Source organism: Bactrocera tryoni, chromosome 1 (genome assembly GCF_016617805.1).
Source record: "Bactrocera tryoni isolate S06 chromosome 1, CSIRO_BtryS06_freeze2, whole genome shotgun sequence".
In the NCBI taxonomy this organism is placed as follows: domain Eukaryota; kingdom Metazoa; phylum Arthropoda; class Insecta; order Diptera; family Tephritidae; genus Bactrocera; species Bactrocera tryoni.
In genome coordinates, this window is record NC_052499.1 from 44,324,955 (window position 1) to 44,338,240 (window position 13,286).

General features: G+C 40.8%; 2 protein-coding genes across 2 annotated transcripts in view; one reads left to right on the forward strand and one right to left on the reverse strand.

The window, feature by feature from the left end:
- LOC120766963 overlaps nucleotides 1–13,286 on the forward strand; it is a 231,070-nt gene that overhangs the window by 583 nt on the left and 217,201 nt on the right. Inside the window, exons 2-3 of the mRNA XM_040092752.1 lie at nucleotides 4,032–4,735; nucleotides 4,828–4,908. Of these exons, the coding sequence (XP_039948686.1) occupies nucleotides 4,032–4,735; nucleotides 4,828–4,908 (785 nt within the window). The remainder of the gene's footprint in view (nucleotides 1–4,031; nucleotides 4,736–4,827; nucleotides 4,909–13,286) is intronic.
- The window catches only part of LOC120766964, a 96,374-nt gene continuing 91,300 nt past the window's right edge, over nucleotides 8,213–13,286 (reverse strand). The window contains exons 7-10 of the mRNA XM_040092753.1: nucleotides 10,393–11,261; nucleotides 10,135–10,340; nucleotides 9,562–9,704; nucleotides 8,213–9,448 (exon numbers count right to left, since the gene is read on the reverse strand). Of these exons, the coding sequence (XP_039948687.1) occupies nucleotides 8,674–9,448; nucleotides 9,562–9,704; nucleotides 10,135–10,340; nucleotides 10,393–11,261 (1,993 nt within the window). The 3' untranslated portion in view covers nucleotides 8,213–8,673. The remainder of the gene's footprint in view (nucleotides 9,449–9,561; nucleotides 9,705–10,134; nucleotides 10,341–10,392; nucleotides 11,262–13,286) is intronic.

The window sequence follows — 13,286 nt, forward strand, 5'->3', positions numbered from 1 at the left end:
TTTTTAGTTCTTATTGGTGTACATCACAACCCCTAACACATCCCTTGGTTTGAAATATAAACTTTGTAGAAGCTACCACCAGAAAAAAGGTGCAGTGATCTTTGATTTGAAGGCTTAATGTAATTTACATATCGGTAACATGGAAATTTAATGTTATAAAAACGTAATTACGGAATTTTAAATAAATTCTTCACAATGTTGTACTTTGGACTCCTGTTTATAATATCTAATTAATATATTATTTTATTGCAAATTAAATTTTTATTAATACCAGTCACTTCGGATATTCATAAATGTCTAATTGGAAGCCGAAAAACTTTGCTGCATAGTTTTAGGCTTTGCGATTTCATGTTGCTATATATGGAATTTAGATAATTTTTACTAACAAGAAGTTAATATTGTGAATTTCAATTGAGTTTCTTTGTTATTATCAAAGCGAAATTTTCGTATTGTCAGCTATTGTGTCATTTTATAACTATACTTTACAACCAATCTAAAGATGTTTCTTGAACTACTATTAATTCGGCTGAGTACCATTAATGTTTATATACAATACGTACATCTTTTTTAGTAGAAAAAATTATAACATTTTCCACGTCCTCACGACAGTCGAGTACTGCAGTACTGTTTCGCTACAACTACAACAACATGACATTATTTGGTTCATAGTCCCAAAATAATTTTACCAAAAATAATTGTATATGTTTAAATATACAAATTAAGCGTTACACTTCTGCCAAATTCCTGGCTCAACTTTTCAATATATTTGTGGTAGAAATTACGAAAAAATTAGATTTGTTTTTCATGTGAAACAGCACGTTTCCTGGGCCTCCCGCTAGATGATGTCGACAACAACCTGGATAACCCTTACCATCCTAACGGGGATTGATAACCGTTAAAACAACAACAACAACAACATGTCGGCGACGTAGTTAAGGAAAGACCTCTTGATGTTCCTAGTAGGCGGTTCGGCTCCACGCAGGAGGCTGCAAGGGTGACTTCTACAAAAACATCCTAGCATGAACTCTTTGGAGAAGTGTTCATTATGCTCCTTAACTGGGAGCTTAAGCGACTCACTATGTATCATCTTGTCGTGGTCCGGAAGGCAGTGTCAATGAACTATGTCAATGTCGTCATATACATATGTATGTATCTCATACAGGTCATCGTTCTATCGAATGCGATAAGGTCCACATAATACGCTCGATAGAATCTTATAGGCGATGTTTAGGAGACTTATCCCACGGGAGTTGGCGCAGACTGTGGGGTCCCTTTTTGTGGATTGGGCAGAGCACACTTAAATTCCAACCGTTGGGCATGCTTTCGTCCGACCATATTTTACATAGAAGCTGATGCATGTTCCTTATCAATTCTTCGCCGCCGTGTTTGAATAGCTCGGCCGCCAATCCATCGGCCCCTGCCGCTTTGTTTTTCTTCAGACGGGTAATTGCTATTCAAACTTCTTCATGGTCAGGCAATAGAACGTCTGCTCCATCTGCTCGCCGTCCAACAATTTCGTTATACCGAGTTGTTGACAAGTGCTGTGAAAGAGCAGCACTAGCACGAGTAGAAAATCGTTGTTGTTGTTGTTTTAACGGAAATCTAATCCCCGTTAGGATGGAAAGTGTCAGTTGTGTTGTCGTCGATGCAGATACTAGTAAATAAGAGATGCAATTCCCACGACAGCCGGTTCTACGCACCGGAATTGACTCAGATTTTATCCGACCAAGGGCTGTTTTTTCGGCGATCTAACCCCGTTTGGATTGGTAAGTATTAATTTGTGTAGAAAATTGTAAAATCGTTCGGCTTTTTGTTGCGATTGCAGCTTCTCGACGTCGAACCCACCTTGTGTTTGTTGACGCTCGTTTTTTGTTGCACAGAGGCGGGTGCGACTCTTGGCTGCAACAAGAAAGTGGGCCGAGTCGATGTTAAGACATCCGAGCGTACGAACGTCTAAAACACGAGACGTGTCTTCCGTCTATCACAACACTACCGATTTGGTTGGTGGTTTTTCGATCCGGACACAGCCAGGTAGCTTGATGAATTTGCTTATGCTGGAATCTACTAGTACTACAGATAACCATATTTCAGTCCCCGGCGAAGTCGATCAGCCTCAACCCATTTGGGAATGTTTATTCATGGAAGCTGAATTTACCGAGTGTTGTGCCAAAGATACGTTCTTTGCCCACCCTGGCCTTAAAGTCGCCAAGCACGATTTTGACATCGTGGCAGGGGCAGCTCTCATAGGTGCGCTCTAAGCACTCATAGACGGCATCTTTGGTCACATCGTCCCTCTCTTCGGTCGGGGCGTGGGCGCAAATTAGCGATATGTTGAAGAACTTCGCTTTGATTTGGATTGTGGCTAGACGTTCATCCACCGGGGTGCACCAAATATGCACTCCTTTAAATGGTAACTTTAGTAAATGCCACAAGGACCTACTCGCGTCATTCTTTGTCCCGTCCATCGCATTTCTTGGACGGCGGTGATGTCAGCCTTCACTCTAACGAGGACATCAACCAGCTGGGCAGCGGTAACTTCCCAATTAAGGGGCCGGACATTCCAGGTGCATCCCTTAAATCGTAATCCTTAACATATTTGCAAGGGTCGTCATCAAAAGGGGGGTCTCTCATCCGAGGCTGTTTTCTTCTTTTCGTTGGTGGTATTATTTACGTGGCGGGTCGCAAATCCGCACAACCCTGTGGAGGGGATGTTTCGCCTTCTCACTTTAGCTCGACTTCAAGCGGATAGTTTTCTGGCTACCCAGAGGATACTTGGCCAATTCCCACGACAGCCGGTTCTACGCACCGGAATTGACTCGGATTTCATCCGACCAAGGGCTGTTCTTTCGGCGATCTAACCCCGTTTGGATCGGTAAGTGTTAATTTGTTGTATACTTGGTCAAAGACCGAAAGTCGTGAGCTGCATGAGCCATATGTACCATAACGGAAAAAAATCGTTTCTGGCCACTCCTAAGTGAATGGTAATCACAGAACTTTCCTCACTTGCGTGAACTTCTACACATGGCTCCATCCTCCACCATCCTCCTCCATACTCGAACTAGTCTCTCAATTTTTGAGATATCGATTTGGAAATTTGCACAGAACCTTCCTCTTTTCAAGAAGCTGCTCATTTGTCAGAACCGCTGATCGGACCACTTCAGCATATAGCTGCCACACAAACTGAAAGATGAAAATTAAGTTTTTGTAAGAAAAACTATTTTAATTGTCAAAATATGTATCTTTTCGAAATTTGACACACAAAATTGTTTAAGGGAATAATGCAATCTCCGAAGAAATTGTTCAGATCGGATCATTTTAGCATATAATTGCCATTCAAACTGGCCGGTAGAAGCAAGATTTTGTATGGATTTTTATACCCTCAACAGGGCATATTAAGTTTGCCACGAAGTTTGTAACACCCAGAAGGAAGCGTTGGAGACCCTATAAAGTATATATGTACATATATAAATAATTAGTACGTTGAGCTGAGTCGATTTAGTTATGTCCGTCTGTCAGTCTGTCCGTCTGTATATATACGAACTAGTCCCTCAGTTTTAAAGATATCGTTTTGAAATTTTGCAAACGTCATTTTATCTTCAAGAAGCTGCTCATTTGTTGAAACCGCCGATATCGGACAAACAAACCGAACGATCGGAATCAAGGGCTTGTACGGAAAGCTTTCGCATTTGACGTGGTATCTCCACGAAATTTGGCATGGATTACTGCCTTAAGGTAATAATATAATCTCCGAGAAAATTGTTCAGATCGGATTACTATAGCATATAGCTTCCATACAAACTGAACACATAGTTACTAAAAGAAATGCACGTGTGAAGGTTTAGCTTCTGTGCAGCCGAAGTTAACATTTTTTCTTGTTTTTATTTGTGAAGGTTATTATATCTTCGGGTCAACGTAATGTAATATTTTTGTGTTTTAATTTGGTTGCACTCCAAACATTTAAAAATATGTAGTATTTCTTTTTTCCTTTAGCTTAATTTTCATTTAAGAGTTTCTGTAAAACTTAATTTCAGATTTGCACGTCAAAAGCAATCGACCGTTTCTACTCAGCTGCGGACATAATATGTGCGAAAACTGCATTTATCAAAATCATCAGAATCTCGTTTGTAGCGTTTGTCAAATGCCAATTGCCATAGAGAAACGCGGCAATGCACCCAATTCCCCGAACAGCCATGTCATCCAGCAGAAACAACAACGGCACTACACTCAACCACGCCATGAAAATTTCAATGTACGCGATTACTTCTACATGAATTTCTTTTTAATGGGCGAACTAAATCATCTGCGTTTCTACCGTCGCGAAAGTTCGGCAAATAACACTCTAATGATATCCGATCGCGGTCCACCATCGCCAACATCTAGCGGTAATCGTACGCTAGCACCTGGCATACATGTACCATCGCAACGTTTTGTTGAGCGTTGCACAGAATGTGAGCTGGAGCCGGCTGTGGGCCTGTGTCGCCAATGTACTGTGCACTACTGCCGCATCTGCTATGATTCCATACACATGTACGGTAAGGCGCTAAAACGCCATTCGCTCGTAACACTCGACAAAGATCGTCAAGCTGTCAAGGAGGCGCAATTACCGCGTCCCGCTTACTGCCAACAGCACAGACGCGTCAAGGATCGCTATTGTCACACGTGTCAATTGATTTGTTGTTACGTGTGTGTGCAAAGGATGCATAAAACGCACCACGGCATGTTATTGGTGAACGAGGTGTGTGTGGGTGGCAGCTTTATTTTATTATTTTCTTGTTTTTGTAATAATACCTTTTTAATTTATTATTTTTTGTTTTCGTTCGCTTATAGAATGAAGGCTTGCAGGATGAAATTGGCACTATTTTGGAGTCGGTGAAAATGTCACGTGAGAATCTGCGTAAATCACAGAAGGTAAGTGAATTAGCGTCTAATTATACTAAAAAAAATAATATAAGTTAATTGGTTTAAGTGGTTAGGGTATTATAGGATTTTCAAAAATCTGTTCGTTTTGAGAACCTAAAAACATTACTCAAGTGGTGGAATAGTGAAAAAGGTTGTCGGTTCCATTCGTTTTGTGCCGTGTTTTCTTATATTTGTAATTGAATTCTCTTTCTAATAGTTCTTAACAATTCTCTTGTACCGCACAAATGCAACATTTACACAAGTTCGACATTTGCAAAAAAATGATGTACGACGATAGCACAAAAACGATGTAGAGTGCTGGCAGATTAAGATTTTGTTTCCCGTCGTGTTTGAATATGTAAATCCAAGGAGTGACACAGAAGTCGCCATTTTTTATTAAAATGTTTATATTTACTCAAATATATATTTAATAACGCCTGAAAGAACAATTCGGTTACTTTTTTCTCTAGCCTGGCCTAACCTCCTTATATTAAAAATATCAAATAAAAAATTATATGCCTTTATTTAGAATTGGATATAGGTTAGGTTAGTCAGTTAGTCACGTATCGACCCGTTGCAGTTTTGCGCGTTTTGACCTCCTTTGCCATTTTACCATAATACACCATTCTTGGCAATCTCGTCCACTATATCATTATGCGAAAGAAAGTTATTGCCTTGATTGCTGCTAGACTACCCACATATACTACTATGAGCAAAAAATAGTAAGACTTTATTCATAATTTTAAAATTCTTAATTTTTCTTTTTTGAAAATTTGGCGAAAAACTCACGACGAACTCGCAAACGACGCATAACACTCAATTTGTTTACCTTGTTGTTAGTTTGACCGGTTGAAAGGAATTCAGAGTGCACCACACTTCGATATTTTAAGAAAACTTTGCCATAACCTTGATTTTTGCCAGCTTTGACCTAGCTTTTTCGGCTTCGGCTCACTTTGGCCTCGATATTCGTTGGATTGATCGTCAGTTTCCGGTTCATCCGCAGTAATAATACGTTTAGTGACATCCTGGTAGTTGGACAGCATTCTTTCACAGACGTAAACGCAACGCTGTTTTACGAAAGAATTGAGTGATTTGGGAACCAATCGTGCTTTTACTTTTCTTAGGCCCAAATGATCTTTCATGGTTTTCACTGATTTTTCCGATATTCCAACGATGCCTGTAAGATCTCTGACTATTAATCGTGGATTCTCAAGCACCAATTCCTTTATTTTATTGACGTGTTGATCATCACGTTCGTCGTCAACGCGTTCTCGACCCTCTTAGAATAATTTGTTCCAGTCGAAAAAACTTGCTTGCGACAAAAAATTACTACCGAAGGCCTTTTCCAACATTCTGAACGTTTCGCCGCCAGAAATTTGATTTCGCACACAAATTTTAGTGAAATTTTTGTTGAATAATTTCACTCATCTTAAAAATCGCCGAATGTACTTTTTGTACTTCAGAAATACAATCATATACCAAACACTAGAAAAAAATATTTCGACGAGTGGGTTTTCGCGATTAATTTGTATTAAAAAGCCTTACTATTTTTTGCCCACAATAGTATGTTAACTTTAGAGTTACCTGCTGATGCATTAGAGGCTAGTCTCCGCAGCTTTCACAATAGCAAAAAACTCTGCTTGAAATATGCTGTAGTGGTCCGACAGTTTATAGGCATATCTTATGCCTGGCTCCGCCATATCCCACCAACATGTAGTCGGTGCCTGCCAAACCGCCATTACCCACTGAGCTATGCTCAAAGGTTCTATATGCAAATTCTTCTGTCGCCAGTAGTCGTCGTGCTGATTTTTCAGCGCAGTTTTCCGCGAAGATGTCTATAGCTGTCAGGTTTAGCACTAATTCAAGAGCCACAGGTTCTTAGAGCTTCCGTTACGCACAGCGCAACAAGTCGCTGAACACTTCTGATTGGCTTCCGGTGGGTAGATTTCAGTATGTTCACCACGCAGTAGAGTGAATTGCTCTATAGCACCTGTGCATGAGATAAGGATAAAGTCGAATATCTGCCAACATGCATATAAGGCTTAGCTGACCTTCCTTACTCTTTGTTGTTCTTGTTGTAACGGTTACCTAGTCCCCGTTGGGAAGGTATGGATTAGATAAGTTGTCATCGAGATTATCCAACGGTAGGCTCAGGAAACGTGATGCTTCGACGGAGTCGAACAATAGGTAGAGGGGTTTCAGATGGTTAGCATGGCTTGCAAAGCAGTGGTTAGTGTACTGCGGAGACTCGTTGCACGCTGGACATATATTTGATATGTCTTGGTCGATTTTGGATAATTAGGAGTTTAACCTACTACAGTATTCAGAACGAAGCTGTACAAGGGTCACTGTCGATTCTCGCAGCAACTCGAGCTCGTGTTGTTGTTGTTGTAGCGGCAGAATTCTGCCGAGTTGACAGTCCTTGGACGGATAAAAATCCGGGTCCGTTCCGGTTACGTAGACCCGACTGTCGTGGGAACTCGAGCTCGTCGTCTGCAATGGTTGGTGGTTTGACTTCAAGTATAAGAGTCAATGAAAATGTTAATGGCTCCAGTGTGAATGGTGGTCAGTGCTTGTCTGAAGTTTGTTGCGTCCGATGTCTGGTCAAGAGGCATCCGATGTACAGGTCCCGTTGTACAGTGTCTGCGTTTCATCGCATCCATACGACCATATTGGTGCGGCGTAATTAAGGAACGGCTGAAGGAGCACAGGCTAAAATTTTATTGACAGTCGGAATTTTAACGGCATTGACTGTAATATTAAGGTCCAGTTTCGTCCAGTTAATGAATATGGTCGCTGTGGATTTGAGGAGGGAGAGTGCTAGGTTCGGAGAAGCGTGGAAGCAAGAAAGGTCGGAGAGATAGCCGTTTACGTTTGAGCACAGTCCATCAATTCCATTCCCCGACATCATTATTGTGCAATTATCAGCGTAAGAGGTAATATAAATTCTCTTTGGTGGTTGAGGGAGTTTCGAGATGTTTAATTCTTCTCAATTCAGAGTTTTTACCACGAAACAGTACCGATGAGTGTCGACCGCTCAGGTAGTTCATAGACCACCTCTTCAGTTCCTACAATAGCCGGTTCTAAGCTACCGGAATCGACCCGAATTTTATCCGGCCAAGAGCTGTACTTTCGGAGATCTAACCTCGTTTGGATTAGTAAATTTTTTTATACTCTTTCTTCCATAGCTGTTTGCTATTCAACGGTACCTCAAGGTACTTGGTGCAGTCTTTGAGAGAGAGAGAGTTCTGCCAACATTTTTTTCTAAATTTATTTATTCTTTATTTATTTAACCTTATTTATGATATTTACATTTCGTTTAAATTATGCATCGTCTAAAATACTAGAAACTAAATTTTCAGTTTTTGCATTTAAATAGTTTAGTTACAAAAACAAGCAGTTAATGAATATGGCAAGTAACATATAGAGTCATTAACGATCGTTAATTGACATGAGTTGCTAACCAATTTGCTAAATAATACTTAAAACTAAAATTACTGTTGCATTTGTTGCAGTAAAGGCGAAATATAAATAATACCACGATAGAAAAAATATTCAAATGTCGCATAATTATCTCATTCAGCTACTGTTTCACAATTTAATTCCCAAATGGCAAACGTTTGTGCTCCACCTCGAATTGCTTACAAGCTAAAACTCCCGTCTTTTTATTACACCCAATCAAACCGACTCCATTTTCTTGTGTTGCCGTAAACAAGAAACACATTTCAAACACACTGTCCCCTAATACCTCCGCTATTCTGGCACACAATACATTTACCGCACATCCTTCGAACTCTCGGCGCCATAGTACATCTTCGCTCCCAGCTGACCAGCTGCGCCTTCGGCTTTAATTTCGATTACTTCCACTTTTTCCACATCTATATTGGCCGTTTGCCGCACCGGCTTCGGTGATGACTGCACTTGTGCTTGATTTCCCTCTTGCAGCAGCTGTGTTTGTGCGGTTGTTTGCGCCGTCTCCGCTGCCAGCGTTCTGCTTGTCGCTTCCTCGGCATTGCGTAGGTTATGCTGCACTGCCGGTGCATCATTTGTATCATCATCGTAGTCGGGTCCTTGTGTGGAGGATACCACAATTGGTTTCAGACTGAAGGCAGGCGTGTCGTCCACCTTACTCACAGTGACCGATATGGTCGGTATAGTGGAACTTTCGAATGTATCAACGCTGCCACGCTTCGCTATATCATCGACTTCGTCATCGATCAGTAGATTGCGCTCGGAGCTTTGTTCACTCACGTGTGCATTGATCGGGCCCAGATTATTATGTGGGTTCAAAGTGCGTGGTAGCGTGCGTAGGTCCGCCACTGTGGTCACTTCGGTATCGTCATCGTTGTCGGTGTCATCATCGACACTATCAGCGTGTATCCTTGTGTCATGGTCCGTATCAGCGCCGTCGCTGACTTCATCGCTTTCAATGTTGTTGCTCGTTTCTGTGCCTGTGGTTGCTACAACATCGGCGATTGCCGCTTTTTCTACTTTCTCCTTTTCAATACGCATCTTTTCTTCCATCTCCTGGAATTTCATTGCTAAATACCTGCGGGTTGGGGTTTGTAAATTAAGAAATAGAAGACCGTTAGATTGACATACTGCGTTTGGTGACTAGTTAAAACAACAACAAAGGCTACATAATAAGTATAATAAGCTTACTTGTCGACGAGCGGTCCACTGTAGTCTTCGGGGAACTTTGGCGTAAATGGTAGAATATATTTGTAGAGTCGCTCATTCAGCACATAAAGCTGTGCGGTTGTGGAGCACTTCACATTGAACCACCAGTCGCAAGTGAGGGCGATCTAGAAAGGCAGATAAAGGTAAAGTACAAAATTAAAAAAAAATAAAATAGAAAATATTCGAAAGAGAAGAATTAGAAAAGAGAACAAATTAAGAAGAAAAGAAGGAAAAAATTAAACAATAGAAAAATATACATATAAATAAAAAAAAAAAAAATAAAGAAAATATAAAAAATAAAGAAATAAAAAAATAAAAAATTACATAAAATAAAAAAATTAAAAATAAATTGAGAAAGTGAATAAATAAAAAAATATATTAATAAAAATACAAAAAAATTAAAAAAAAAAAAAGTTTAAAAATGGTAAAAATTACAAAATGAGGTTATTGTTCTATGATTATTTAGTTTTTATCATTTTCTTAATATAAATATTAATAAAAAAGAATTAAAAATGTAGAAAAAATATAAATAGCAAGTATTAAAAAACTACCTACCTGACTGAAAATGGTGCCATTGGGACATAGAAACGAAGCCTTGCCGCCATTCAGATCGCAATAATGCCACACTTGGCAATTCGTTTCGGGATCGCCAAAGAAGCCTTTGTAGCGTTGCTCCGCACAGTTGAAATTCGTCTGTGGTATATCAGCGTAATTGGGGTAATCGATGCCAGCGCGTCCGGTGCTCGGTCCGGGATGCTTATCTAAAGGCAAATTATTAGGAAAAACCAATTATCATGTGACTTCAACACCTACTTGGCACTACCGGCGACAACACACTACTGAGGTCCGGCGCTGCAGCGTTCAAATCTTCGCTGCTCGTGCCGTAGTCATAGTCCGGCGCGACAGCCGGTCGCTCGTGATGTTGCGGCGGATTCGGCACAATTGTTTGTGTTTGCTTCAGATTCTCCAATATCGTGACAAGCGTCTTAATCGAATTATCAATATTTTCCGGCGTCAGTGTTCTTGGCAAGTGATTGCTCGCCTGCAACTTGTGCAGAATCTCTGCCAACGAGGAGGAACGTATGTCTGGCAGCTGGTTGGGATCCAAAATTGGTGTGGTTTTGGCGACCACTGGCACCGGTGGATTGTAATATTCGGGCACACTTACTTGCTGCTTCTCCTGGTGTTGTTGCTGTGTGGGTGGTGTTACCTCTGGCTCAAGTGGCGGCGCTGGCGGTGCCAACTTGCTGCCGATACCACCGGCATATTTGTGTGATGACCGCAATTTCGCAGCCGGTTTTATAACATCGCCAAAATTGAGCTTCACCACACCAGTTGTCGCTGGTGGCGGTGGTGGTTGTGTTTCTGGTGCTGCGGCGGCTGCAATTGGACGCCTAGTGGCGTAGTTGTGTTTGCTGTTGGCCGGCGGCAACGGTTGTAAGCGCAGTGCTGGCTGTTGCTTGTAGATTGGCCTGTGGGTGGAGTCGTAGTAATCTTGGTTAATGCCGCCGACAGGTGCAATCAATGGTGGCGATGAGGTTGATATAACAATAAAAGTATCTTGTGGCGTTGCAGGCTTTTGTGGCACGCTATTTGCTGCGCTGTGTTGTTGTTGGTGCTCATCGTCTAGTGATTGCTTGGGGTCGTCAACGATGTAGTCGATATATTGAGTTGCCGGCGGTCTGTGGGTGTACGATAAGCTTTCGACATTTTAGTTGGATTTCTTTTATGATAAATATGTCTACATATACACGCATGTATATATACATATAATATAAATTTGAAGGAAAATAATAAGGGAAAGATTAAAAATAATAATTAAGGCACACATGTACATATTTTGTAATTTTTTTTTGGTAATACTGTTCTTGTTGTACCAGCACATAACACTCTTTGAACCTTTTTGTAGAATCCTGGTGAGTTTGAGGTTTTATAGAACCGATTATCGTGCGAACGGGTTATCATCTATTATACATTTTTCGTAAATTCGTGTTTATTTTTATCGATTTTTTCTTTCAAGTTTCGTTGATTTATAAAAAAATAGTAAGACTTTGTTCATAAGTTTAAAATTCTTCATTTATTCTTCAAACTCTATGTCGCCCTTTAAAGTAATAACCCTTGGGCCCTATACACTCGTGCCAAGTTTGTTTTGAATCCTCGAAACAGTTGTTAAAGTCAATTTCCGGAAAAGCATTCAATGCGCTTATCGATTCACATTTAACGTCTTCAATTGACTCAAAATGGTTTCCCCGAAGCGGTTGTTTGAGTTTGCTGAATAGCCAGAAGTCATGCAGCATGACATTGGTTCAATGTTTAGCAAACCGTGCCCATAATTCTGGTCTCTTTTTACTAATAGTTTGCGCAAACGACGCATAACACTCAAATAATTTTCCTTGTTGACAGTTTGGCCGGTCGGAAGGAATTTGAAGTGCACCATCCCTCTATAATCAAAGAAAACTGTCAACATAGCCTTATTTTTTGACCTGCTTTGACGTGGTTTTTTCGGATTTTGCCACGATATTCGGCCGATTGATCATCTGTTTCCGGTTCGTAAGCATAGTTCCAGGACTCATCGCATAATATACGTTTCATGACATCCTGGTAGTCCGAAAGCATTGTTTCACCGAACTCTTTTCCAAATATTACACAAAATTCAATGGAACTTTTTTGTTGAATAATTTCACTCATCTTAAAAATCGTCAAATGTACTTGTATGTACTTCAGAAAAACAAGCATATACTAAACACTAATGATTATTTTGCTGTGACATTTGGAACTGATATCACTGACGGTCATATCAACCTTTTTTTTTTCTTTATTGCCGTAAACACCAATTTCGCGGTTGCAGCCGAGTTTACAGCAGCGCGCCAGTCGTTCTTCCTTTGGTTTGGCGCCACTGGGAGACTTCAAGGGTAGTCAGGTCCTTCTCCACCAGGTGTTTCCAACAGAGTAGAGGTCTACCTCTTCCTTTCATTCTCTCGGCGGGTACTGCGTCGACAACTTTCAGAGCTTTCATCAATTCGGACGACATGACCTAGCCAGTGTAGCTGCTCTCTTAATCCTCTGGACTATGTCAATGTCATCATATATCTCGTACAGCTTATCGTTTCAGCGAATGCGATATTCGCCGTTGCCAATGCGCAAAGGACCATAAAGCTTCCGCAGAACATTTCTCTCGAAAACTCGTAACGTCGACTCATCAGATGCTGTAATCATCTATGTCTCTGCACCATAAAGCCGGACGGAAATAATGGGTTACTTATAGAGTTTAGTCTTTGTTCGTCGAAAGAGTAACACATGTTGCCAAGAGTTATTCTGTGTGGGATTTTGTGGCTGACATTGTTGTTGGTGTTAATGTTGGTTCCAAGATAGACGAAATTATCCACGATTCGATGTTATGACTCTCAACAGTGACGTGGGAGCCAAGTCGCGAGTGCTACGACTGTTTTTTTGATGACAGGCGCCCTTGTTCACTACCAGACCTATTTTCTTCGCTTCTTTATCCCGTCTGGATATGGATAGCAGATAGAACTTTATATGCAATGTTGAGGAGGCTTATCCTACGGTAATTGGTGCAGATTGTGGGGTCTCCCCTTTGTGGATTGGACAGAGCACACTTAAATTCCAATCGTCGGGCATGCATCCGTCCGACCATATTCTAAAAATGCATGCTTCTTCGCCGCTATATTTGAATAACTCGGCCGGCA